The sequence below is a fragment of the Phoenix dactylifera genome, chromosome 2 (genome assembly GCF_009389715.1).
Source record: "Phoenix dactylifera cultivar Barhee BC4 chromosome 2, palm_55x_up_171113_PBpolish2nd_filt_p, whole genome shotgun sequence".
NCBI lineage: Eukaryota > Viridiplantae > Streptophyta > Magnoliopsida > Arecales > Arecaceae > Phoenix > Phoenix dactylifera.
In genome coordinates, this window is record NC_052393.1 from 515,384 (window position 1) to 541,414 (window position 26,031).

Here is a 26,031-nt window from a genome sequence, read left to right on the forward strand (position 1 = left end):
ATATACTAGAAACCTAACAATTTATATTTAAATTTGAAAAGAGACACGATTAGAGTTTAGAATTTTAGGGTGCTTGAAGAGAAGTGAAAGAACATACCTAATGATGAAGTTTTTATTTATTTATTTATTTCATATGGTGTTTATGTAGCATTGTATGTCCATCATAAATTATGTCCTCTAACAGTGTAGGCAAAGAAGCTTCTGAAGTGTAAGCATCATTACTGGAACATGGTGAGATAATGTTGCTTCATGCATTCATTACAGGACTATGATGTTTACAACCAGCCAAGTGGTATTAAAATATCTCTCTCTTTTTTAAAAAATATTGATGAAATCATTCAATAAATGTAGTTTCTCTTCTAGTGATAGTTTTTTGTTTCATTATTCGGCCAAATGGGTTGTTAAGAGTACCGTTGTGAAATCTAGCTCTCTTGTTAGATTGTAGTCACGTTGGATGAGCTAAAGAAGAAAAGATTTAGAGATTATTAAAGAATACAAATGATGTACGCTCAATTGACAAGAATGGTATGAAACACCATTCCAAAACATTGGAAGGTTTCCGATTCCTACTGCCCGCTAGAACAAAAACTTCACCATGCAAGAGATTTTTTTTTTTTTTTTGTTCGAGAGTAACTATGCAAGAGAGTTCTTGGCAGCTGCAGGAATCCCGTCAGCTTTTTTAGTCTCGTTGCCAGCTTTATCTTGATGATGCCCCAAACTTTTGGTAGCCAAAAGAGGCGTGCTCTCCTTGTCCGCCATCTACAGTAACACCAAAAGAGTATAAAGGTAATAAAAGAATGTGAGTATGGGTGTCGTGAATTCTAAGACTCAAACACCTTGTGCTGAAAAAAAAAAGTTATTTCTGGTCTTATGATTGATCAGCCACTGTTGACTGATAAAGAATTCTTTTTTTTAAAAAAAAACCTAAATAGACAGTGCACCAATTTGGTTTCTCGTGGCAAAAAGATTATATTCAGATTCATGGAATTATAATTTTTAAGATAAGTTTCCATGCACTCAAGTTATGTCTCTCTTGCTTTCAAATATTCCTTCTCTACTATCTTATGGTCATTTTTGCTTTCTACAAAAATAAAAGCATAATCTGTAGTAACTTTTCCCACTTCTGTTTCAAACTTCTGTTAATGAAACATGAGGACATACTTCTACAATTCACAAAAAGGTAGAGTAGGTTTGTCTCACTCTAGCTTCTCCTGATTAAGAATAGATCAAGTTATTTGTGGAAAATTGAGGCTGCAAAAAATCCGAGCTGTTTATGAACAGCTCGGAATTAGCTCGATGATGGATCGTTTAAGCTTGTGTCAACTAGGAAATTAGCCGAGCTTAACCACATTCTACTGATTCTAGAGCTTGGCTCATAAAGGAGCTGAGCCAGCTGAAATTTTAGCCAAGCTTATACAGACCTGCTATATAGCGAGCCAAACCATATTAGTAGCCCACTGCTGGGCTCCACTTGGCTCGTTTGCACCCCACCTCTAGTGAAAATAGAAAATTTCGAGAAGCTACAACTATGAATAACTGAATCAGGGAGCTAACACTAGTAAGATATATGATTCATTATAATAAAGGTGAGATATATGAGATGAATCAAACCTGCGAGATAGGCAAGACATCATTGGCCAATTTCTTCTTGGTCTCACGTACACAGAAGTATGAGTACAGAGCCATGCCAAAGATTGCAATAAGGATGCCTACAATGTTCCTTGCAGTGAAGGGGTCATGCAACAGGATGTAGCCAAAGGAGAGGACGAGACATGTTTTAAGGTGGCCGAGCACTTGGTATGTCACCGGAGATGTCGTCCCAATCACCAAGAACGTGCTGAAGTTTACAGACACCGCGATCAAGCAAGATAGGATGATGAACCCCTAAAGACGGTTCACCAGAAATTTCAGCTGTATGGGCTATTCAAAAATGCATACATGGTGGCATTAACATGATGATGTCACATGATTAACGATTTGCATATTAGTAATGATATCGAACTGACCTAAGCATTGGAGAGTATTATCTTAAAACCACTATACTATTACAGTAATTTACTCATCAGATGATACAGGTGATACAGTAATTCACATAATTCCCAACACTGTACAGTTGGCACTTTGGAAAATTCAGTGATTCATCAAAGATGTGTAGGATTATGATTTCTCACTGCAAAATATGAACTAATTGCCCTAGGTCGCTTAAATATGAACTAATATTTAAGCAAAACATCCAGTATCCCATTTCACTTGCAATGCAAAGTTTCCCCCCTTATTCTGAAGACTTCATTTAACTAAATTCAATATTAGTGGAGATGCCAAAGCAAGAAGTTCTCTTGAGGAAAAGGGCTGCATAGTTATACTTCAATTAAACGAGCAGTTGTTCGCCACCATCTTGCTTAAATATTGGATGATTGTTCAAAAAATTATATAAGCAATGCTATAAATGTTACTTATATCTGATGCGTTCAAATATAGACTCATGAGTTGCCACGCCATGTGAATTTATAAAATATTAAGCACTTTGCAAAAGTAGGGCATAAGATTAACAAATCAGCATAGAAAAATCATAACTAAATCTAATTAAGAAATGGCATGAACAAATCAATATGGAGACATGTATGCTTGAGCCATTTGATTCGCATACATGAGACCTATCCGAATGTATGCATGTACATATAATCACCATCATATAAGCATTCTTATGCACATAATGAACAAGAGGGTGCATGCACGTATTGACATGCAATGCACAAAATACAAGGTTGGAGGTAATGATAACATACCAAAACCACAGGAGTGTAGCTGAAGGCAAAAACACTGCGCTCCGTTAGCAACCGGTCCACAAAAGGGCCAGTGACAAACAAGATAGCCGCCTGGTAGGGTGAGGACTGGTAAAGGAGCTGCGTGGAGGAGACCTTCAATCTCTTCTGTATTGTGTTTGTCATCTTTTGTTCAAATTAAGGGTTAAGGAAAGCATGCTAACATCATCACACGTTGTGATAATGAGATACCATACCAATTTTCCATGTGAAAGAATCACGCACAAATTTACATGGCTAAAATGAATAAAAAAAGCTGCAACCCAGCCCATTGCCAATAGGTTGAACCACAGTAACAGGGCACAAAGTGAGGTATATATCCATTAAGAATTAAGCCAACCGTAGCTCTAGTGAAAGCAAGCAGAGTAGCTATGGTTCTACCATGTGCAACTTGAGTTACTCAGCATGCTTAGGACTCGTTTGGTTCGCAGAAAAAGGAGAGAAAGTGTGGTCAACGAAAAAACGAAGAAAGACCTCCTGTTTGGTTGAAGATTTAAAAAAAAAAAAAAAGATGGAAAAGTAGTATTCCCATAAAAATAAGATTCTCATGTTTCATGCGAAAGAAAAACTAATGAGGAACATAAAAAAGCTACTTTTCCGCAGGTTGAAAATTATTTTTTTTTCCTTTTCAAAACTACCCTCAAGCCATCAAAATCAATACATAAGGTCTTTCCCTTTATTAACAATATAATAGATATTTCTCACGACTTTCCCAAAAAAGTAGATTCTCAACCAAGCATAAGCCACTCTGAAATGTACCACTTTTTCATGGTCAACAAAATATGCCAAAACTATTTTTTCAGGCATCATATTTCCAAGAATCAGCTTTCCAAAAAAAATATTTCAGTGAGAAAAAAAAAATTAGTGAACCAAACGAGTCCTTAGTTACTAGCACCCAAATAGGAACTCAATGCAGGATACAATTTGGCCAACACATGTAGTAGCAATGGCAAGAAGGGAAAGAACGGAGCCAAGAAGATTGAGCTTGAGATCGGTGATAGATGCAATGGCAACTCCAATGAGCAAGACCAGAAGTGAGAGCTTGATACTCTGGCTGCAAGAGAGAGCAATTCATGATGAACTTTGAATTAATTGCCTTATTTGCAAGGAGTTTTGCTCTACTAGATACGCTTCAGGAATGAAAAAGAAATCAAAAAGACAAGATGAGAAGTGGAGTAATATCCACTGGTGGTTTGTACGACCTGAATTTTTTCTTTAGGAAGATAGTCTCTAGCAGCACTGTGAAGGGTATGATGGCGAGTTTAGTCATCTGCATACATATCAACACATAATATTGATTATATTAACATTGCATATATTTGTTAGAAAAAAATATATATAGAAAAAAATTGAAATATTTAGAATGAGGCAACTATTATCATTTAACTAGATTTATAAGATGATGATGGTTATGGGATGTGAAGATGAGGTAGTAGCAGCAGCACTAGCCTGGTAGAATCCGATGGAGTTGAAGCCAAGGCTAAGGTTGAGGAAGCCAATGGAGGTGCCATTAAGCAAGCCAAAGAGGACCACCGTCCTTCCATCAATGTACTTGGGCTCGAAGAACTGTAGGCGCTGTGCAACATGGAGCGTGCAGAAGGTAACCATCAAATGCCAGCTTGTCAAGGTCGTCGCTGCCCAGATTCAAATCCACACCGAAATTAGAGCAGTGAAACTAGTCTCCAGTTATTACGCCATGGCAAACTAGTCTCCAGGTGCAAATTTGATTCAAAGATTTATGACCCTCGACTTGGTGGCAACGTTAGGTCTCCTTTTAGGTTAATCTAAGGACTCGTTTGGTTCATGGGAAGAGGAGAAAGAAAGTGTGGTCAACGAAAAAATCAAGAAAGACTTCATATTTAGTTGGAGTTTTCAAAAACGAGAGATAGAAAAGTAGCTTCCCTATGAGAATAATAATAATAAAAAAAACCTATATGGGATATGAAAAAGTCCAATTTCCATGCAAAAACTACTTTTTCATGCATCATATACCCATGCATCAACTTCTCAGAAAAAACATTCCATTCCAGTAAGAGAAAATTTTTCGTGCAAACCAAGTGGGTCCTAAGTTTTTAAGAGAGTTTTTGTTTTTTTTGGATCATATTCAGTCGGACTAGTTCAAATTTACAAGATTCAAGTCAAATCTGTTGGGAGTCGAGTCTTGATCCGAGACCCTGTCTTGGCCTGACAGACCTGCCTTGACTTCAAGGATGGCCGGGTCTATGTTTGGTTGCTTACTTGGGTTTTGCTTGTTTGGGACCACCAGCCCACTTGCACACATGAGGCTAGCTGTTATTTCCATTACGAACGCTAACTCAGTTTTGGATGGGAAATCATCGCCTTACCGAAACCTTAGATCAAAGTCATTCACGTAACAAGTATCACCCTGACCAGTCCTAATTCATGTCAGATTAAGGCCAAGTTTCAGACTCGACATTATGAACTCCACAATAATCCAGTCTACTCGAGTTCGGCTATTCTTCATCCGGACTTTGTTTATTAAAAAAAAAGAAAAAATTACAATTTGTACATGGCCCGGGTAGCTCTATTATTCGCAAACATATAGAATTGGAAAATGACAGCAACAGAGAGAGAGAGAGAGAGAGAGAGAGAGGCGAACCAAAAGGGAAGCCGAGGGAGCTAATGAGAGCCTTGTTGCAGATGACAATGGCAACAGAGGATGCAACTGAGAGAGCAAGCGACCCAATCACACCCAGCTGAAAGCCTGACCGCTCCGACATCTCCTCCGGTCTACGCTAATCCGAATGGCTGCAAGCGAACAACACGGTCGTCATCCATCCATAAAAATGAAACAAAAACTCTTATTTAACCAAATAAAAATTACCCTAATATTGCGAGATCCTCTTCCTCTCTCCCGTCCGGCGTTCTAAAGCTCGAGCAGCCTCCGGTGAGACGGACGGACGATATCGCCTGCGATCAGGAGGGATTGGGAAGGGAGGGAGGAAGGGAGCGAGAAGGGCAGGGCGGCTCAGCTCTGCTCTCTAATATAATGGAGGAGCGAATGCGCCCTTTTTATTTTCGATCTCCGGAGGCTTGACGCCGTTACGGATTTCCGCCCCGGGGTTGGTGGGGGGAAGGGAGAACGCAGACGGCGACGGCAAGCAAACAACGCGGTCGTCATCCTTTCAATTCCAAGGTACAATTTTACCCCTACTGAATTAAGTGCGCCCGGGGGAGAATGTACCGCCAAAAACTTAAGAGGACGGTTAACCGGGGGGCGGTTTTGGGCCGTCCGTTTATCCGAGCGATCGATGATAGTTTTGGTGGACCTGATGTGGGCCACTGCGCGGCGCGGGTAAATTGTTGCGGACGATTGGGAAAATCTCTGACCGTCCATCTACTTGATCCTGATGTTGGTCCCACCAAATATGCAAGCGTAGCCGCTCAAATTGCAAGCCGAAGATGGGGACTCGAAAGTTCTCCATATAATTTGGCAAGATCACAAGAGTATGTGGGACCCACTTGGAACACATACTTGAATATTAATCAATCTTGGTAAATACAGAAAAAAATAATGACATTTTGCTTTTGTTTTGAATGTTAAATGTATCTTTTTTTTTTTCCCTTTAAAAAACCAATTTTAATATTTTTTGAACACTTTTGTCCTTACACTTATGGATATATTCTAATTTATGAGTGAACAAATATATTCGTTGAACTTTCAGGCTAAGTATGTATTTAGAGAGACTAACGGGACTGTACACTGGATGGCCTCTTATGTGGCCAGTCACTCCGAAAGTACTCTATGGATCGAGAAAGGAAAATTGCTTAGAGCGCTCCGAAACTTATTATTGTATCCGTACTGAAAATATATGAATCATTCATTTTCAACAATATATATATATATATTGAATATTAATAGTATGTATATTTAATTCATCATAAATATAGGTTGGAGTATATTAGTTGGTAATAGAAGCAAAAGCATCCAAAGAATTTAAAACGGAGCAATTACCACAAAACCCTATATATATATATTGAATATTAATAGTATGTATATTTAATTCATCATAAATATAGGTTGGAGTATATTAGTTGGTAATAGAAACAAAAGCATCCAAAGAATTTAAAACGGAGCAATTACCATAAAACCCTATATATATATATATATTGAATATTAATAGTATGTGTATTTAATTCATCATAAATATAGGTTGGAGTATATTAGTTGGTAATAGAAACAAAAGCATCCAAAGAATTTAAAACGGAGCCATTGCCACAATACCCTAAAAATGGTTTTTGGAATTGTTTTATAGCTTTCTATCATGCGATTTTGGAGCAAATGCCCCTTGGAATACTCCATGGTAAATGCAGAAAGGCATCATGTCTCAAACGTAACTCTCAAAACGTATAATTAGCTCACGAAAGTGGACATAAAGTTTTCTTCTCCACGGTGAATTTAACCCTCGACGAACTTTTGACTGTGATACTCTACCCATTTTAAATTATTTAATCCTATAGATTTAGAGTATTGGGTTGATTTGATCAACTGGGTTAGGTAATCTTGACTAGTTGATGGATAATTTTGTTCTTTTATATAAAAAAACCAATTGAAAGAACCTTCACATCGTCAGATGGATTTTTCATGCAAGCTTTTACCAGAAAGGTTAAAGAAATAGAGAGGCATAGAGAAGGGCAATTAGTTCCGAAGGACTGTGAGATTGGTGACTTGACTTTAAAAAGTGTAAGAGGTTTAAGAAATATGTTCCTTTCCATGCAAGCTTAGAAGGTGGACTGGTCGATGTAGCTTGAACTTTCTGTGAACGCAAGCAAAGGCAATGGGCCAACAGCCAGGCAAAATTATGTGGGCGTTTGGTGAAGCTTAGAACTCACTTTCTCTGAAAGGAGCTCTCCTACCAAAACTGCCTTTTTCCATCTCAGTATTCCTTAGAAATCAATTGAGTTTCCCTGCGTATACCTGGAAAAGGAAGAAATTTGGAGAGAAGAAAACAAATTCCTGTGCTTTATTTATTCTTTTAATTTTGCAGACAAAAAACTCTCTTCTGGTTTATTTTTTAAACAAATTGATTGGACATCAATTTTTCTTCTCCTTTTTGGATTGCTTTTTTTTTCTTCTGGTTTTTGGGGGTGGGGGGAGGGGTTGGAAGGGATTGTTGTATGTCCATATTCCTGGAGAAATACTCTTTCACAGAGTAGGCCTGGTCTTCGACGACTGCGGCTTCTGAACAGGGCTGAACCACCCTGCTGCAGGCAGCTACATAGAGTTTTAACTAATGAACTTGGAGGAATCGCCAAGAAAAGTCGCTTTGCTTAATTTAATGGCACACTTGACGATGCCAATTAAAAGAGCCAAGTGATCTTTTGAGCGGCCTATCACTTTCAATTCTTAGAGTCAGTGGAGTGTCAATATCTGGGCCAGTGTATGAACCGGTAACGTATCTACTATGGGTCATCGGTTTTGTACATTTTAGTGAGAAATTGATGCATTGGATGCCAAAGTTATCAGCCTGTCTATCGGAATACAAGGGACTGAAAATTTCCCTGTTAGCATTCCGATTTTTTTTTTTGGTACAACGGTGGCTTACGCACGACGGATGTGAATGCAATAAATAAAATTAGAAAAGAAAAAATAATATAAAAACTAAAACACCGACCCATAGTCTATTCAGGTGAAGCCTCCAGAATGGTGAGCCACGAAAAAGACTATCCAATTAGCAACGCTATTCGCCTTTCAGTAGATATGTGTAGCCCGAGAGAGACCATACTCATCTAAGAGTCTGCGGATGTCATGGAGTAGCGTTTTAGAACTTTATTCAGAGTCGCTGTAATCATATAATTTAGTGGTGGTAATCCGCAAGAGCACTGCTACCGATCACTGCTTAGTTCACAGGGCTAATGTGGCAGTCTGGGTTCGTGAGGTGCCATCGAAGTAATCAGCGAATTCCACATCATCCAGTGATCGAACTGAGCAGTGATCTGGCTTGCGACTTCAAGCGTTTTCCTAAATCATAGCAGCGAAGCCAGCGCTTCGGCATTTTAAATTTGATGGGCCGGCTAGTGTTGGGCTTTGAGGGGTTCTTTAATCCAACATGCTGTAAGGTTGATTCTGCTTGGAGTGGGCCTTGATAATTGGGCTGGCGCAACGTGGGTGGCTGGCCTTGCCGCCATTGTGCTGAAAGAAGCATTTGAGGGGTCGCACGGCATATGAAACACGTTTTAATTCGTCGATTGAGGGAATCTGCTGACAAGATCATGAATGGAATCATCATGGAAGGTGGCATGAAACTAAATTGCTGACAAGCGAAAAGCAGCGGAAAAAGAATAAAAAAATCATAATTGCAACCATTTTGGCATTTTCAAATATGTCCGACGTTTGCAACTCCTATCAAGTTATATCGAAAAACGAATGGTGGACTAAATTACTTTCGTCACGGTTTATCACTCTACAAGTTTCTTCGGAATAGACCACAGGACCGTGCTAATACTTTTGTATAGTATTTTATTTTTTAATTTTGTTTGCTATATTCATATCCGTCAAATATCAGGCGGCGATATATCAAAAAAATAAAAAAATGTCTTATTGAGAAAAAACTAGCATAATTTGAAATTGTTAATATTTATATCGATCCTTGTAGAATAGAAATTTTCTTTTTTCTTTTTATTAATCTAAAAGTTGTTTAGAGCCCAAAATATGGATACATCCCCAACATAAGCCTCCACCACAACCGTATCTCAAAATAAAATCAAACAACAATCGGCTGCATGGTCATTATTTTTCCAAAACTAAGAGATTCTAAAATCATTTTTCTTTAAGAATACTCCTTCAGGGGTGTTCACAATCATCAAACACATCATGCAAAATCAACGCTATTATATATAATAGAGGGAAAAATGTGTCATCCAGCCCACAGCTAAAAGGCCGCCCAGTTTTGGCTCAGTAAACACCAACAACAATCGGATGAATCTTCATCTCAACTAAGGGCAAGCTCGTCCTCGAAACTTTGCCGAAAGCTTCACCAACTCCGAACACTCGCCGACCAAGTTTGAGGTGCCTCCAGACAAACACCGACGCGTCCCGACCAAGTTCGGGACGCCAAACCTCCAGCGGTACGCTCAGATCTTCGAGCTCGAGGCGCACCTCCGAGCACACCCCAGAGCCCACGAAACCGAACTACTCTCAGTATCTGGCAGGCCAACCTCGTCAAACGCATGACATGACTACTTAACGAGCTCGGCCTCGTCAGTGACCGCACCAGCGTACGGGCCCATGCCGACCTACGCGGCCGTACTCCACCACACTACCGCGTCATGCCTCCATAACCGACTAACAACAGTCAAACGACATCGTGACTACTCCAGATATACCCTATTGTGACTGTCAACGCCCTATTGTTCTTAAGAACGGACTACCGCACGTCACCTGCCCATATGGGCTGCACATCATCTGATTCATGGCCATACCCCCTCATGATGGAGACTGACAGTACCTCCATCACCCGGACCACTCCACCAAGGCTATAAATAGCTCGGTCAGGTAATTCCGAAGGGACTCTTTTTTTTGGATAGACCTACAACATTCCACTCTAACTTGAACGTCGAAGGATCCTCATCGGAACCCTCACTAATGAGGCTTTGTGCAGATTCGCCGCCCCGCAGAAGGTGGCACTCGTTCTCTTCTTCCACTCACCGGCAGCTCCCTCGACTCCGCCGGCGTGGTCATCCTCGGGCCAGATTTGAACCACAACAATATATATATGTAGGAAAAGATCATATTTTGCTTTTGCTGCTTTTCCAACAAATCAAAAAAAAAAAAAAAAGAAACTCTTAACTGTAGCTTCAATTTTTCCTTGCCAAAACCTTGCCCCCTTTGCATAGATTCCTGCGAGCCAATGAAGATAACATGCTGCAAACCGAGAAAGACACCGCCTTTACATACAAAAAAAAGTGACAGCATTTATTTCTTGTTCTTTCCCATTGTGGAAAATACAATCAAATAATTCCAAAACTACAAAAATCAACAGATGGGCAAACTGCTCTTACACGGACAACGATCAAACGACACACTGAATATACAATAAAGCCACGAGATCATGCAGAGTGCCTTTGGTAGATGTATTTCGTTCTTGGATCAACAATTACACCCTTCCCTCCATTCACCTCAAGATCATGTCTGGAAAAGAAAAAGAAAAAAAGACACTATTCAATAACCAAATTCTCCATGCATTATGCATCAATTTATTTAAAGTAACATAAGGGTTATGGTACACTCACTGGAACACAAAGTCGGGAATAGTCAACTGCTCTCGAGGCACATATCTGAACAGCTGCAAAAGTCGATCAACATATACTACTTTTTTCCACACCTACATACAATGATTAAAAAAGTCACTTATAATGAGAACAATATAAGCTTTATTGGTTAATCTAAGCCACCAATAGAAGGCGCATGCGTGCGTTTGTGCGTGTGCGCACAAGAGAGAGAGAGAGAGAGAGAGAGAGAGAGAGAGAGAACTTCTCCATCAACAAATAGCTGCAATGCGAAGATTGCAGCCCTCAGACCCAGGGTTGGATGGAGAACGTAAATTGCCTGCAAATGTCAAGGGAATGATCACTTTAAACATGGCAATGGATCTTGCATGGGCCCAAATAAATATACCAAGTTGAAATTAGGTACAAACATGTAGATTACGCTTGTGTTTTCGACCAAGTATCTGCTGTAAACGCTTCATCCATCCCAGATCTGGTTGCCTGTTATTTTACATAATTAGCATAAAAGAGACTAAATTAAGAAAAGAAGCAAATAATAATTCCACCAAATGGAGGTTTACAGGCAATAGAAATCCAAAGCTATAATGTGAGAGGCAAAACTCTGCATCAAATGGCAGGCATCAGAAAACCAGTTAAATCCAATCTTTGTGACCACAATTGGCAGATATAATCCAAGATGTCCAGTCTTGGGGAGACTGAGCTATGTGTATCTCCAAAAAGGAGCCAGAGCACCGAGCTATGTATATCTCCAAGTGTAAAAGACATTTTTAAGTGTGCTACTTTCAGGATTCCAATTAATCCATAGCATACTTACAACTGTAAATTTGCTGCAGAATGAAAATAGACAATTGTGTAAGGCTTCTGAAGCAAGGGTTCAAACTCCTGTAGATTGAATATAATATTAGTCTCGCGGATATTACCATGGAGAGTGAAAACATAGATGAAGAGTATCATAAGATGCAAACTAAGCAAAGTAACTCCAGCATAATCTTAAGAGCAACATAAGATGAAGAGTGAAACAAATGCTACATTCCTCTTGCAATGACAATATCCACCAGACTACAAACAATGGAACAATATTCCATTTGCTATTGTTATTGACCAAGTTGTCGTTAAAAACTTCCGCCCTAATTAGCCAGAACTCCCTGAAAAAGGTATACATGCTAATGAACTATAACCATACCATCAAGACTTGGCGGTTGAGAACTATTTTTAACATCAGTACATGATAAAATAGTGGCAACGTAAACTAATAGCAATGCTGATAAGATTATTTGCAACTTTGAGATTAATGGTTCAAGTGATCCATCATTGTTTTGTGCAAATGTATGGAGATGATCACTTGCTTGGGCGTGAATGGAAAGATACACAAACACATACTCTACAACTAACCTGGATTTAAAAGCTTTGATGTTGTGAGAAAGAATGCCAAAGATTCGTTTAGATTAGAATATTGTAAAGATCTTTGAAATAGAATTTCTGATACCAACTTCATGAACAATGTATACAGAGATAATTTACGCAATTTCTACTAATTGTTCTAAAACTTTATTTCCAATATCAAATTAAGGTGAATCATCCATCATGACCTAAAAAATTGTGAGGACAAATGTGCTGTTTTTGTTAGTTCCAGAATTAGAATTTCAGAAATGTGTTCATTTTTTGACCTACACAAACCTGATAAACAAATGGCTAGTGATTGGTTCCAAAACCTCAAGCTATGATTAGGTTTCACAAAGCCAACACAATCAATCTGGCATGGGTCATGCATTTTTTATTTTGTGCTGGTTTCAGGCCAAGCAACTTGATGCAGAATTATAAAAGGTCAAGTTCTTGCAATGACAAGAACATTTAGATTAAGCTGGCCTGCTTACCTATAGCCCATGCACAATCTACAACCACTACAGGCATCATTCCCTCTTTTGATTAAAAATCACCACAATGGTATGTCAACAATGAGTTACAGTGAGATATTCCACAATACCTCATGAATGATAAACCAACTGTGATTTTGCCCTCGTTGCCTCTCTCCCTTTTGGTGAAGTGGTGAAATTGGGTTCTACTCATTGAAACAAGAAATAAGTAGAAGATTTAAGAAAGAAAAGGTTTGTTGAACTGTTGTCATCTGGGAAACTCTTAATTCTTTATTTACCAAACAGTTTAACAATTTAATATGAGAAGCTATGGGTTCAATAGACAGAGAAACACGGTCAGCTTTGTTTTTTTTTTTAAAGTATTTTATGATTTAAAACTTGATTTTCGACTATTTTTTCTAACATGTCAATTTAGGCCAATGTGGAGCCCGCTTTTTTGTGGGGCAAATGGGCTGGGTCCAGTTAAGCCTATGCAGATGGGTACGTGTCAAGGAATAATGAAATGTGCGAGTCACTCTAGGATTACTTAAGCCTTTTGCTGCACTGAAATTTTGTGATTTACATGGTACTGGAATCAATAGGTAATTCAAGCGGCATTTATCAAGGCCCACTGAATTTCAACTGAAAAAGAAATGATTTCAAGGCCATTTTATTGAGGTAGATGAAAGGACCAACTTGTCGCAAAAGACCCTGATTAAATTATTAAAACTTAAAGCATGAAATTTATCCATTATTAGCAATTAGAGAAAGTTCACAATTATGTTGCTGAGAATTTTGCGGAAACTTATTGCAAATTAACAATCTAAAGTGCAAAACATAAGCCAAAACAGATCTAGAAGAGCAAATAATGTGATTCAGCATATGACTTGTTACCTTCACTACATAGAGAACAAAACGTTCCAAATCAAGACACCGTAAAAGAAAGTGAGCTCCTACAACAACCATTACAGGACGTCCCTCACTGTCTACTCCACCACGATAACTGAAATTAATAAGCAAAATATATTAAAGATATGATAATGACCAAAATCAACTTCATTAGAATACAAGAGATTTTAGCATATGCATTTACAGCCAATATAGAAAGGAGGAACTTACACAATTTTCATTTCAGCAATCTCTGAAAGGTTAAGAGAATTTGCTTTAGCAAGATATCTAGAATGAAGTGAGTACTCCTCAGCTGCAGATAATGGAGGGCCACCTAGATCACCAAATCCAAGCAGCTTAGCACAATTAAATCCACTTTGTGCTTGGGCCTTCTTTTCCCATTGCTCTTTCCGTCGCTGATCAGGGTCCTTACTCAATGACATAAACCCAGGATCCAAATATGAATCCAACTTGACAGACTTCCTGGTGGCATAGATAAATTAATGTTATTTTGAGCAATGTTTTTCTATATAGTAAGGAATTCAAATATAGTAAGCCCCAGATCCCCAACTGCACCCCCCACAACACCCAAAAAAAGAAAAGAAAAGAAAAAGAATTCAGTATTTTCCCTTTTTCAATTGCAGGAAAAGCAAACTTCACATAAAAGAGAATTATCTCAAAACTACAATCCCTGCTTCTCCAACCAATTATAAGAAAAGGAAAATAAGCCAAAGAGTGCTGAAGCAGACACTAACCAACCTCACCGGCACACGTACAAGAGCAAAAAGCAGATAAAAAACTAGAAAGTAACTCACTCCTAGCTTAAGTCTAGTTATGCTATAATCTACAGCAAGTGGGCCAAGCCGTCTATATCTATCTTCCAGAGACAGATATAGACTCCCATCACTTCAAGGTCATTAGTCTACAGAAACAAAAAAATAGTTGGGGTCTAACCTCCTAGCCAATCATCCAATGAACCACCCCCAACAAAAGATAAGAGTTTGATCCACCGGAATTTACCTACCATGATGCACTAACAGACACTAACATAACAATGAAACCACCTTCATGATCTCTATAAACATATCCTCTAGAGTTCCTGCCAAAGCAGTGATCTCTCCCATCCCCACCGAGTGACTTCTTGTTCTTCCATTGAGTATCCTCTATAGAATAAATTACAGAAAATTTGAATCATTGCAAATAATGTACCATCGGGACAGCCTCCAACTAGCAAGATGACAAATGTCATTCGGACCCTCCCTACTGGCTCCAACATTAATAGAATATCATTCAACATATTAGCTTTCTTGTTTTCAATTTTTTCTTAAACACTAGTAACATTTGTATAACAATGAAAAATGATACATACACTTCAAGCCATCACTAGTCATTTCACTATTAAGGTCCTTTTTATATATATAAAGACCAGGACACTTGAGGAATTATCATGAGACTCTTCAAAGACAAAAGGATTGGACATATATTGCTGACCAACTAACAGGCTGGATAGTGTGTATAAGAATAAAAGCTCTCCATATCATGCAACTCAAACTTGAAAAATCAGATCACAGTTGTAGGAGTTTCAAATTAGCTCCCATGTGTGCACATCAATTTGCATATAATGAACAAGACCTTGATAATATATTAAATTATCATAATTTAAAGCTTCATGTGATTTCCAGCATTCAATTATATAGTGATATTATATATGTATGATATGTATGTGTAATAATGTTTTTGTTAGAGGTTTAAAAGTCTGCTTTTATCAAAAATAGAATATATTTTTCCATATTTCATCAGAGCATTTAAGTATTGTACTCTTTTAACCTGTGAACTTTCAAGCTATGATCACATTACATTTTGATAAATTGAATATAATGTTTAAAATTCCATAATATATTGAGTCAAGTCAGCACAATCACATGGTGACTTTGTATGGTATATTTTTAGCATGAACAATCTGCTTAAATGATCTGGCCTGGAACATCATAACTTAACCATAAATATATGTAAGATTTTTTAATGCACCCTTAGAAACTAGCATCTGACAGATAAACACTTGTAAAACCAATATGGTTGCATAAATCCTTGAAAAGAAATTAAATTGCGCATATGCAGCCCTTACATAGGTCTCCATTAGCTAAACCTACTTTAAGTTTGGGGTTAAACAGATGAAGAAATCAAAACCGAGCATAAGCCCTAGTAAATCAAGTGTTATTATGAGTTCTGACTCCATAACTTTAAATTTCTGAGCTATGAAATAAAAAAATCAAAATACATAAGATGAAAACTCAAATTACATTCCTGGTTGATATGGTCAAGTTATTATGATAACGGCAAGTGATGCATTACTATATTATGTAACTGCCGTCTTGGATTAGATATGACAACGAACTCCTTTCTATTGTCAAATAATTCTACTATCACTTATTACTAAAGGAAAAGAACTTCAGGAATGGCCTCCTTATTCCTGATTTTGGAGAGACAAATTTACAAGATCCAAGTATCCATCTGTACAAAAAAGTTTCCCATTCAAGGCGATGATTGTCATCTTTATATCCTATAATTCTCATCTTTTACACAATTCTACAAGCATTTATCTTGAAGAGATAATTTTTTAACCATGTATTTCATTCAATCCACTATTTATTCATGATTATCAAAAGTCTCCTCACAATATAACCTTTCGGGTACCCAAAATCTATTTATAGCTCAGCAAAACCATCAACCAATAATCTTTCCTAGTTCCTTCAATTCTCCTGTTGCTTTCCTAATAATAATCCACTTTCAAGCTATCAATCTCCTCATCAAGGTGAAAATCAAAATTTTAAGTTGCATCTCTATCACCTTTAGCCAAACTAAACCCTCTCCCCCTTGCTCTCACACAACCTCACGACCTAACAAGTCATTTTCTTAAGACCCTATTTTCATTCAGTGTATGTTCCAAGATCTGTTATCAATCTCTTGCCTTTAATACCTTCCTTTTATTCTCCTCTTGCCCTCCCTAATAATAATCAGCTTTTAAGTAATCAATCTCCTCATCAAGGTGAAAACAAGCAAATAATTAAGATGCATCTCTATCGCCTTTAGCCAAATGAAACCCTTCCCCCTTGTTCTCACACAATCTCAAAACCCGACAAGTCATTTTTTTAACACCTTCCCTCTTTCCATTTAGCATATGTGCCAAGGTCTCTAATTCCTCAATCCTACAAGTAGGTAAGCAGCAGGCTAGGCTGATACTTATTTGTAGTCCGATTGAAGCATAGAAGATAATTTTTATACCCATGAGTTGTTTGAGCAATAGTATTATACTTCGCAAACTCTTTATTACTTTCTGAAGCTCACTATGTATAAACAATGGAATGGGTGGTTTAAATTTGATTTTCGGACATAATGAGAAGGGAAAACTATTGCAAAAAGATTATTTGTCTCAATAGTGAGTCAGTGCCCAAATAATCGGTACTTTATTTTCCATATTTTGTTATTTTGATGGGTGCCTAATAAGCAAAGCTCCTTGGGGATCCTTCTGCACTTTCACATGATACTCATTAGTTTTCTATTAGTTTCTGTTCACATACTAAATCAAAATTATGCTTTATAATAATAAGAACATAGTATCCCTGCAGAGCGAACTTGAGCATGGGAATACGGTTCACTAAGATACTGTCATAAAATAGGAAGTTATTGGAATACATCTCGTAGGTTTTTAAATTGAAAAAGAGTAAGAACTGGTGGTCCATACATGGACATTAAGAATGTGGAGATCATGCCAAGGCCTGGCTTTCAGATCAAAGAATTGGAAACTAGCTTAAGACTAGCACAAGAGAATAACCAAAAAACAGAAAAAAATCTTTGGAACTGTCTTACAGGCTACTGAAAACTAATTAAACCAAAGATTTTGGTACTGACTGTTTCATTGTCAATCCAACATCAGCAACAGGAGAATCAGCCAGGGATGCTGAAGGTTTTGGAATAGATGCTGACACTGCGGGCAATGGTTTTATTCTAATCTTTCGTTCATCTATTACTGTCTCACCATTCTCGTCTCCTACATCTGATGGAAGCTTGGACATTGCAATCTCTTCTTCATGCCGATCCCTAGGGAAATAAAGTGGAAGCAATCTGCATAATGAACTGGTATCAGAATAGAAACCAATGAAGCAAAAGAAGAATATTGTCAAATGATATTAGAGACTTTCAAAGCAAGAGACTAGTTATGGCATAAAAGACAGATCACAGTATATAAATTTCAATTGAAACCTAAATATCTTGATCTGGATGCCACATTTCCTTTTCATATATGAGACATGTAGAAGCAGGTACCTTTTATATATTTCTGTATCAGATGATGTGGTAGTGCAAAAAACAACTGCAGTTATTTTGTCTTTCTGCTTCTCCAGAAACCGCCTGACAGTCCCTAGCCCATTCTCAAAACAAAACTAACATCAGTGAAACAAAATGACAAGAAAGAAATTGCATACAAGCAAATGCAAAAATATTGCACACATTATATGCAAGCACGTCCGTGCATATATAAGAATAGGAATTAGGTAAAATGATAACAAAAAGGCACCATGTTCATGATAAACAACTGAACACACAATGTTAAAGCATTTTGCATCACTCACTTATTGCAACATGTGCAGCTGGCTCACGAGGGTAGTTTTTCGCCTCTGTATATATACAGCCTGTGGCAATGCTGCATAAGGGTGTCAAACCTATAGTTAGTTTCATCTATTAGAACAAGACAGAAGCTAAGCCTATAAAATATTCAGAGTTTAAAGCATTTAAACATTTGCAGCATTCACCACACCCAACCTCTGAAGTCCATTCTCAATCAGAAGCTCCAAGCAAGAACGATAGCAGTGACTAAGTGCATTCTCAGCAGCAGTGTGGTACTTGACAGCATACTTAGGACCAACAGTATGTATAACCTTTCTGCAAGATCAAGTTGAACAAATGCTAACCTAGTCAGTGACAGTATGCACCCACAAAGCAAGCTTATATATGGATAATAGCCAAAGTCAAAATACACACAGGACCAACACCCCAAAATACGCAGGACCAACAACACTAAGTGTTCAATAATAAATCAATGAAAACAAGCTGGAGAAGTCACAAAAATAGAGAAGCATGTGTTCTGTAAGATATTTTAGAGGCATTATTGTTACTAGAATTGGCCACATAAGATGCAAGTGAGATGCTTTTCGCACTGTTCCATGCAGTGCCTTGTTGGCAAGAGAAAGGAACAAAATGGAAAGGGACAATTTGGAATTAAAACTTAAAACAGGTTCAAGTCAGGGCAGAGTTAAGCTAGAACTAGCAGACTTAACCCACCTATGGTGTAAGGTTGGTCCTATATCTCACTTGTCTTCCAAAGATCTTGATGTAGAGAAAAAGTTTTAGCTTTATTTTTCTTTTGTAGTGTTGTAGGAATTATTTTTAAGGTAAACCTTTGAGTGTCTTTAAAGTCCTCAAATTGGTTGGTTAAGATCCAAGATGGTTTAGGCTATATCCATTTCAGAAAATTCATAATGTTGAATCAAATACAACCTTAGATTGATTTAAAAAGTCATTTTGTTGAACCAAAGTACGCTCAAAAAAATAATGCAGGGAAATTACTAGTAAGATGAGAGCCCTGATGAGGCTAGAAAGCATCCGATTTTCGAGCAAGAAAATATCGTTTCCTAGCCCATTCTTGGGTCTTTTAATAAGAAACCATGTTATGACATTTTTTTTCAAGATAAACCATTTTTTTTCAACAGCTTGTGTCAAACCATTGAACGAAGAATTCATGGGACACGTAAACCTATCATTTTTAGAAAGGCTGAGGGAAGTAACCAGGCTTAGAATGCAGGGGAGGTAGAGTTGTGGTTAGTTGCAGAGAGGCAAACAAGGTGAAACATGCTTATTAAATAGGATTTGTAGGTCAACCTAGTCCTAGCTTATGATTTTTAGCATTTAAGCTTGAGAATGATGTCATAATGAGCATTTTTTTAGAGAGAGAGACCATTACAATTTACCATGTTAACTGGATAACAGGGATGATTATTTTGATGGAAGCACATTAATATGTAAATAAACACAGCTGAATGCAGAAAATCATGCCAACCACCATATCTGACTGGACTTGTGAAGAAATTTTAACACAGAAAAAGTTGTGGCTTGACTATTTATAGTGTTTTAGGATTTATTTTTTACTTGTAAACCTTTTGAGTGTATTTAAAATTCTTGAATTGGTTGTTTGTGATCCAAGATGCATCCATTTCAGAAAATTCACAGTGTCGAATCATCCAAGATGCATCCATTTCAGAAAATTCACAGTGTCGAATCAATTGTAGCCTTAGATTGATTAAAAAGTCATTTGTTGAACCAAAATATGCTAAAAAATAGTCCTAGGGAAAGCACTAGTACTAAAAAGAGTTCCTCCTTTCGGGCATGAAAACATTGTTTCCTAGCCCATTTGGCATCTTTTAGTAGGAATCCACATCGAGTGACATTTTTTTTAAGAAAGACAATTATTAATACAATAGTTTCTGGGTGGCCCATGAAACACTACACACAATATTTCTCAACAGCTTGTCCAAACTATTCAAAGAAGGATTCATGGGACACATAAACCTATCATATTTAATTACAAGGCTGGGGAGATGACCAGACATAGAATGGAGGGAAGGTAGACTTGTGGTTAGTTGCAGAGAGGCAATCAAGGCAAAACATATCTGTTGAATAGGACTTTTAGGACAACCTAGTTGTAGGTTAAATTATGACCAGTTTGCAGATCAAACTTACTACAGGAAAAAACATAAGTCGAAGATATTGAGATTAAGCAATATCAAAGGCTTGATAACTTAGCAGATGGAAATTTCTATCTAGGATATCTTACTTCACAGTCTCTCTAGAAATCCCCTCTGACTGCTACATCCTAAGCAGTTCCTTACTCTATTTTTCTTCCGACCTATGCTTGCGCTCGCCCAAACCTGCACCTGGTCCTGCTCTAGTTTCTGATTTTTAGCATTTAAGCTTGAGAATGATGCTATATGAGAATGTTGCTATATGAGCACCTGATCCCTGTTAAGTGGATAACAGGAATTATCATATTGATGGAAGTGCATCAATACTTAAATAAACACAGCTGAATCAGAAAATCATGCTGACCAACGCAATAGATGATTTTATCCTAACTATCGACTTAGTTATCATAATGACTTGACAACTTCTGCATTATGAGTACTCCTGTTTGAGGGCTTGCAGACAACTACCTAGCAGGGAGATCATATGCGTTGGTCACTTTTGCCATTCCAGTTCGACATCCACCCTGCAGAGGAGACAAAAGTCTGATTGCTGTCAATGCTTCGACAAAACGAAGCCCAGATTAGTTGAGCTGATTAATATTTTACCTACAGTATTCCAAACTTACCAATGTAGCACATTCTTCTGCAAGACCAGGTCCAGCAGCGGCATGCAAACCAGGGCAGCTATGTGCTTCATCCAGGCTCTACCAAGCAATTTGAATAAGAAATTAGTCTTGTATCCAACTAAAAGCATCATACGCTCCATATTTTGCAAGTTTGATAAGCCTTCTTTGGTAAATTATGTAGAATTTAAAACTAGTTTTACTTACAAGCAACCCTAAATGAACTCAAAAGTACCTAGGAATGTGCCAATTTTTTTCAATCCCTAAGCAGACTGCATATCAAATGCTCACCTCATTGGTGGAATTCACAACAGCATCAACCTCAAGATTCCACGGGTTGCCACGCCACAGATATATCTTCGAATTGATTTCATGATCCACGGGAAAGATCGAAACCACCCCATCACCCCCGGTCTCAGCTCCCGAAGACGACGTGAGAGGATCAGAGAAGTGGAAGAAGGGCGATGAAGTATCCCCAGCGCCGAAGGCTCGCTGGTCCGCATCGCTCCACCTCGGCACTTGATCGAGGGTCACCACCACATCTCCGCTGTCCGTCGCCATCCCGCCCCGCGTGGCACCTGTGGCCACGCGCTGGTACATCTCTCGCCCCCAAAGATCAAATCTTTATGCCTCGGCCCGCAAATTCCCCGCAACCAAGCACCAAGAACCCCACAAGATTCAATCTATTCTAGGGAATCTCGTGCTTCGATGCGCGAATCTAAAAACCCCAGTCCTGAATTCCTCCTAGAATACAAAAAAACGCATCAACGTCCACATAGAGAGCACCTCGCCTCCAAACCCTAACAACAACGCTCGGTGAGATGAATCAAGAAGAAACCCTATTGAACTCCGAATTGAGAGAACCGAATGAAATTTTTGATCAAAAGGCAGGACCTTACTCCTCGGAAACGCGTCGCTGCTCGAAGCTCTCCGAAGATCCGGAAGCTTCGGGTGATTGGACCCCAACCGAGCGAGATTTGTGCGAGAGGCGTCCACGTACTCACCGTTTCCGATCGAGGCCGGAACCCTAGGATTGGGCTTCCGCCGAAGGAATAAAGTATAACGAGACGAAATTAGACAACGAGAATTTTGGACATGATTTGTTCCGAAAATATAAACAGGAACAGTCTAAGTAAATAGTATGTGGGGTATTTGTTACCAAAAAAAAAAAATCCTTATCTAGTTATTTTATATAATAGAAAATTTTGCACAGTGAATTTTGTCCGATTAAGATGATGATTGTGTTAGTATTTCCTGATTAAAATCTCCTGACCTTCCTTGAATATAATAAATTAACTACACAGGATTCAAAACTGACTGTCTTAAATACTTAATAATCTTATATTTGTTGTATCAGCCAAGATTTTGTTGGGACCTCCAAAATTTAAGAAATATTTTCAAATTTTTTTGATCTTCCATGTCAAAGAATTTTGGATTTATAGCTCGTGCCATTGAGTTTAGTCTCATTGGTGTATGGCTCGTGCCAAACCTGAATAATTGTTTATTTTAGATGAAATATATTGGATCAGATTAGATTTAAATAGGATTGGAATGGGATTGGATCGAACTAGGTATAGATTAAGAGTAGAACTAAATCTCAAATAGATATTATTATTTGAAAAGCTTAGTTCCTTCATGCTAATTAAAATTGTTCGACAACATTATAAACTCAAATTATAATTAACAATTTTACAAGAAACTATATAATAGATATAAATATAAAACATTTGATAAAATATCAAATATGAATTGGATTCCAATTAAAGTTATTAGATAGGGCTAATGAAAATCACATCCAACCGACATAACTTCAAGTTAGATAATTTTAGCAAGAACCACCACACGCTCTTTAATATTTTGATTCACATTAATCCCAAGCATTATACTTATCACTTAGTTGTGACTTTTTCATAATATTTCGAGTAATAAAATTGTTTTTCCAATTTCTTTCCAAGTCAACTATGTTCGACAGTAAAATTTTCATCTTAGATTGCAGTTGGTAGAGATGACTTTGGAACTATGCAGTTCATTTTATAGAACAAGTTAGCTTTGATGAAAAAATTAAATGCGCACGTAACCATTCTCGGGCCGCGTGCGCAATAGCCAGGCGCCCGCTACCATTTTTTCTTTTTTTTAATTTAAATTTCGCGAAACGCGTTCGCGAAAAAGATCTATTTGCCCCTGCACAATTATACCTATAAATACCCTTTGATTTCATTTCTTTTGGGATACGAAAAAATTAGAGAAAAATACCATAAAAATTCTAGAGAAAAGTTCTTCCTCTAGCCACTTCTGATTTTTATTTTTGTAATTATATTTTGCTTATTTTATTCTCTTTATTTCGTTCTTCGCTGGATCTGAAAGTCTGATCGGATTCGATTTGGCTTCTTCTGAGACGTACCAAAGAAGAAGTTTAGGATCGTCATATCTCTGAGGAGGATTGCTGAAACATCCGTACGTAGGGGCAAATATTTTTTTGGGACAGCGTCTACGCGCTTCGACCTGCCTTCAATCAGGCTATTTTCTTTAACTTTTATTTTAAATTTAATATTAGTAGATATATAGTATTTGCAATTTTATGATTTAAATATATTAAATGAATATGTTTATTTTGTGCTAAAATAGATTTATTTTGTATTAAAATAGAATTATTTTGATGTTGAATAATATATACATATATTATTCCTTTTAAGATTTTCCATTAATTGTAATTTTTAGATTTATTTGTTTATTTAGATAATATATTGCTAACAATCCAAAGAAGTGTCTGTTTATTTTTTTATTAGTAAAATATAATTCAGTAAATCATTCTAAAAAGACAATAATTTGTTTAACCTCTAAGAAGTTTATTATACCTCCATTTGGACTCCTTAAGGAGTAATTTCCAGATCCTATTCAAATAAAAAATTCGGAAATTGGTTAATACATAATAATTAATTCAATTTTTTTTCATACTATTAGTTAGTGAATATAATCACTAAAAATTACACAAATTCAATTTTTACAAAAGCCTAAGTGCAAACTTAAATTTGTTGTTACAAATTAACCAAATTTTAGTGCAATCTTTTGACATAGACTTTTTGCCTTCATTCAGGTTTATATCTCTTTTCTACAATCTTCAACCTATGGTCTCAAACACTAGTGACCACTTTAGTGCCAAACCTGAAAAATTTGATGGCCATAACTTTAGGAGGTGGCAGAACCAAGCGGTTCTGGCTCACCACATTAGGGTTGATCTCAGCCATAGGTGAGAGCACCACTGAAGTTGATAACAGGTCCAACCCAAATACTTCACGATATGCTACTCGCCAAAACTCAAATCGAAATTCATTCTCCTCCCACACTAAACCTTCTGCCTCCACTAGCACATCTTATAGGACACCTGATGAAATAGACTATCATTGCATCCATAGAATTGTAGGTGCCCTTTCTAAGAGGCCGTATGACATTTATTATACAACCAAGAGTGCCAAAGAACTTCGGGACACCCTTAAAAGCAAATATGGTTTTGATGATGTTGGGGTGAAGAGGTTTAAGGCCTCCAACTTTAATAACTTTAGGATGGTGGAATCAAAGCTTATGAATGACCAAATTCATGATTTTGAAATCCTGATCCACCAGCTTAGTGCTAATGGAACCAATTTGGATGAATCATTTCAGGTAGCCTATCTGATAGATAAACTACCAAATTTCTGGTCTGATTTTGCTAAGACACTGAGCCATACTCAAGGAGGTCTCACCCTAACCCAAGTTTTGAACTTCGTTAAAATAGAAGAGCAGCATAGGCTCAGGAGTAAAACCTCTACTAGACACAAGAATAATGCTTATAATGTAGAGCCCTATATAGGAAAATCAGAACCGATCCTTCAAAAATAAGTATTACAAAAAGAAACCTTACAATTCTAGAAATCCTAACCACCATAATGAAAAACCTATCCAATCCCAGGAGCATAAGAAGAAGAAAGAGGATGGTGGTGCCCATTTTTGTTATGTATGTGGTCGGACCAACCATTTGTCTCCCCAATGCTTCTATAAGAAGACTGCACCTCTTTAATCCAAGAAAAAGGGTTTACACACAACCAGTGCTCAAATCAATATGGTGACTTCTGGCGCTGGCTTCTCTGAGATAGCTTTCAGGTCTGTTTTCTTCGCTCCTAAAGTTAACATGACTTTACAAGCACTTGATTGGTGGATTGATACCGGAGCCGGTATTCATATTTGTTCGGATCGCTCCTGATTTTCTTCTTACCAGGTCTCAAGTGGAGGAGCTGTGATCATGGCAAACAGCTCGGAGGCGCGTGTGCTAGGAGTGGTACGAGTGGACTTAAAGCTTACCTCTAAAAAAGTTCTATCCCTGCACAGCGTCCAATATGTTCCAGTTGTTAGGAGAAACCTCATTAGTGGTTCATTGCTTGTCCAACAAAGCTATCGTCTTGTTTTTAAGTCCAATAAAGTTGTAATTTCTCATGGTATAATATTTAAGTGAAGGATTGTTTAAGTTGAATATAATAGCTCCTTCAATGAACGAAAATTCTTTGATTATGAATATATAACCTCCTTCTATTTAGCATGGTAGATTAGGTCATATAAATTATAATTCAATTAAGCAACTTATGAACCTAAATCTAATACCAAAAAGTGATCTTAAGAACCATGAGAAATGTCAAATTTGTATAGAAGTCAAACTCCCTAGAAAGCCTTTTAAATCTATTAATAGGGATTCAGATCTATTAGAGTTGATCCATAGTGATATTTGTGACTCGAGTAGAACTTCTAGGGGAGGTAACAGATACTTTGTGAC

The 26,031-nt window shown here is 37.5% G+C and overlaps 2 protein-coding genes across 5 annotated transcripts; both read right to left on the reverse strand.

Annotated features, from left to right (window-relative positions):
- Positions 1–455: 455 nt before the first annotated feature.
- On the reverse strand, positions 456–5,831 carry LOC103708422 (UDP-xylose transporter 1). Its single transcript, XM_008793344.2, has 8 exons — positions 5,668–5,831; positions 5,443–5,591; positions 4,272–4,456; positions 4,025–4,092; positions 3,744–3,876; positions 2,787–2,948; positions 1,612–1,884; positions 456–759 (listed from the first exon to the last, which is right to left on the reverse strand). The coding sequence occupies exons 2-8, from the start codon at positions 5,561–5,563 to the stop codon at positions 634–636; spliced, it is 1,068 nt and encodes a 355-aa protein (XP_008791566.1). The 5' UTR covers positions 5,564–5,591; positions 5,668–5,831; the 3' UTR covers positions 456–633.
- Positions 5,832–10,706: 4,875 nt separating this feature from the next.
- Positions 10,707–22,327, reverse strand: LOC103708421 (protein GDAP2 homolog). 4 transcript variants are annotated; one of them, XM_008793337.4, is made up of 15 exons: positions 22,130–22,327; positions 21,522–21,974; positions 21,234–21,311; positions 21,076–21,131; positions 18,632–18,751; positions 18,442–18,512; positions 18,137–18,230; positions 17,723–17,935; positions 14,045–14,296; positions 13,820–13,928; positions 11,887–11,954; positions 11,483–11,552; positions 11,317–11,391; positions 11,076–11,167; positions 10,707–10,974 (listed from the first exon to the last, which is right to left on the reverse strand). In XM_008793337.4, the coding sequence occupies exons 2-15, from the start codon at positions 21,828–21,830 to the stop codon at positions 10,893–10,895; spliced, it is 1,689 nt and encodes a 562-aa protein (XP_008791559.1). In that variant the 5' UTR covers positions 21,831–21,974; positions 22,130–22,327; the 3' UTR covers positions 10,707–10,892. The 4 variants fall into 4 exon arrangements, with proteins under 4 accessions (XP_008791559.1, XP_008791560.1, XP_008791561.1 ...); XM_008793338.4 differs by having other exon boundaries at positions 21,522–22,030; XM_008793339.4 differs by having other exon boundaries at positions 22,125–22,327.
- Between the last annotated feature and the right edge of the window lie 3,704 nt (positions 22,328–26,031).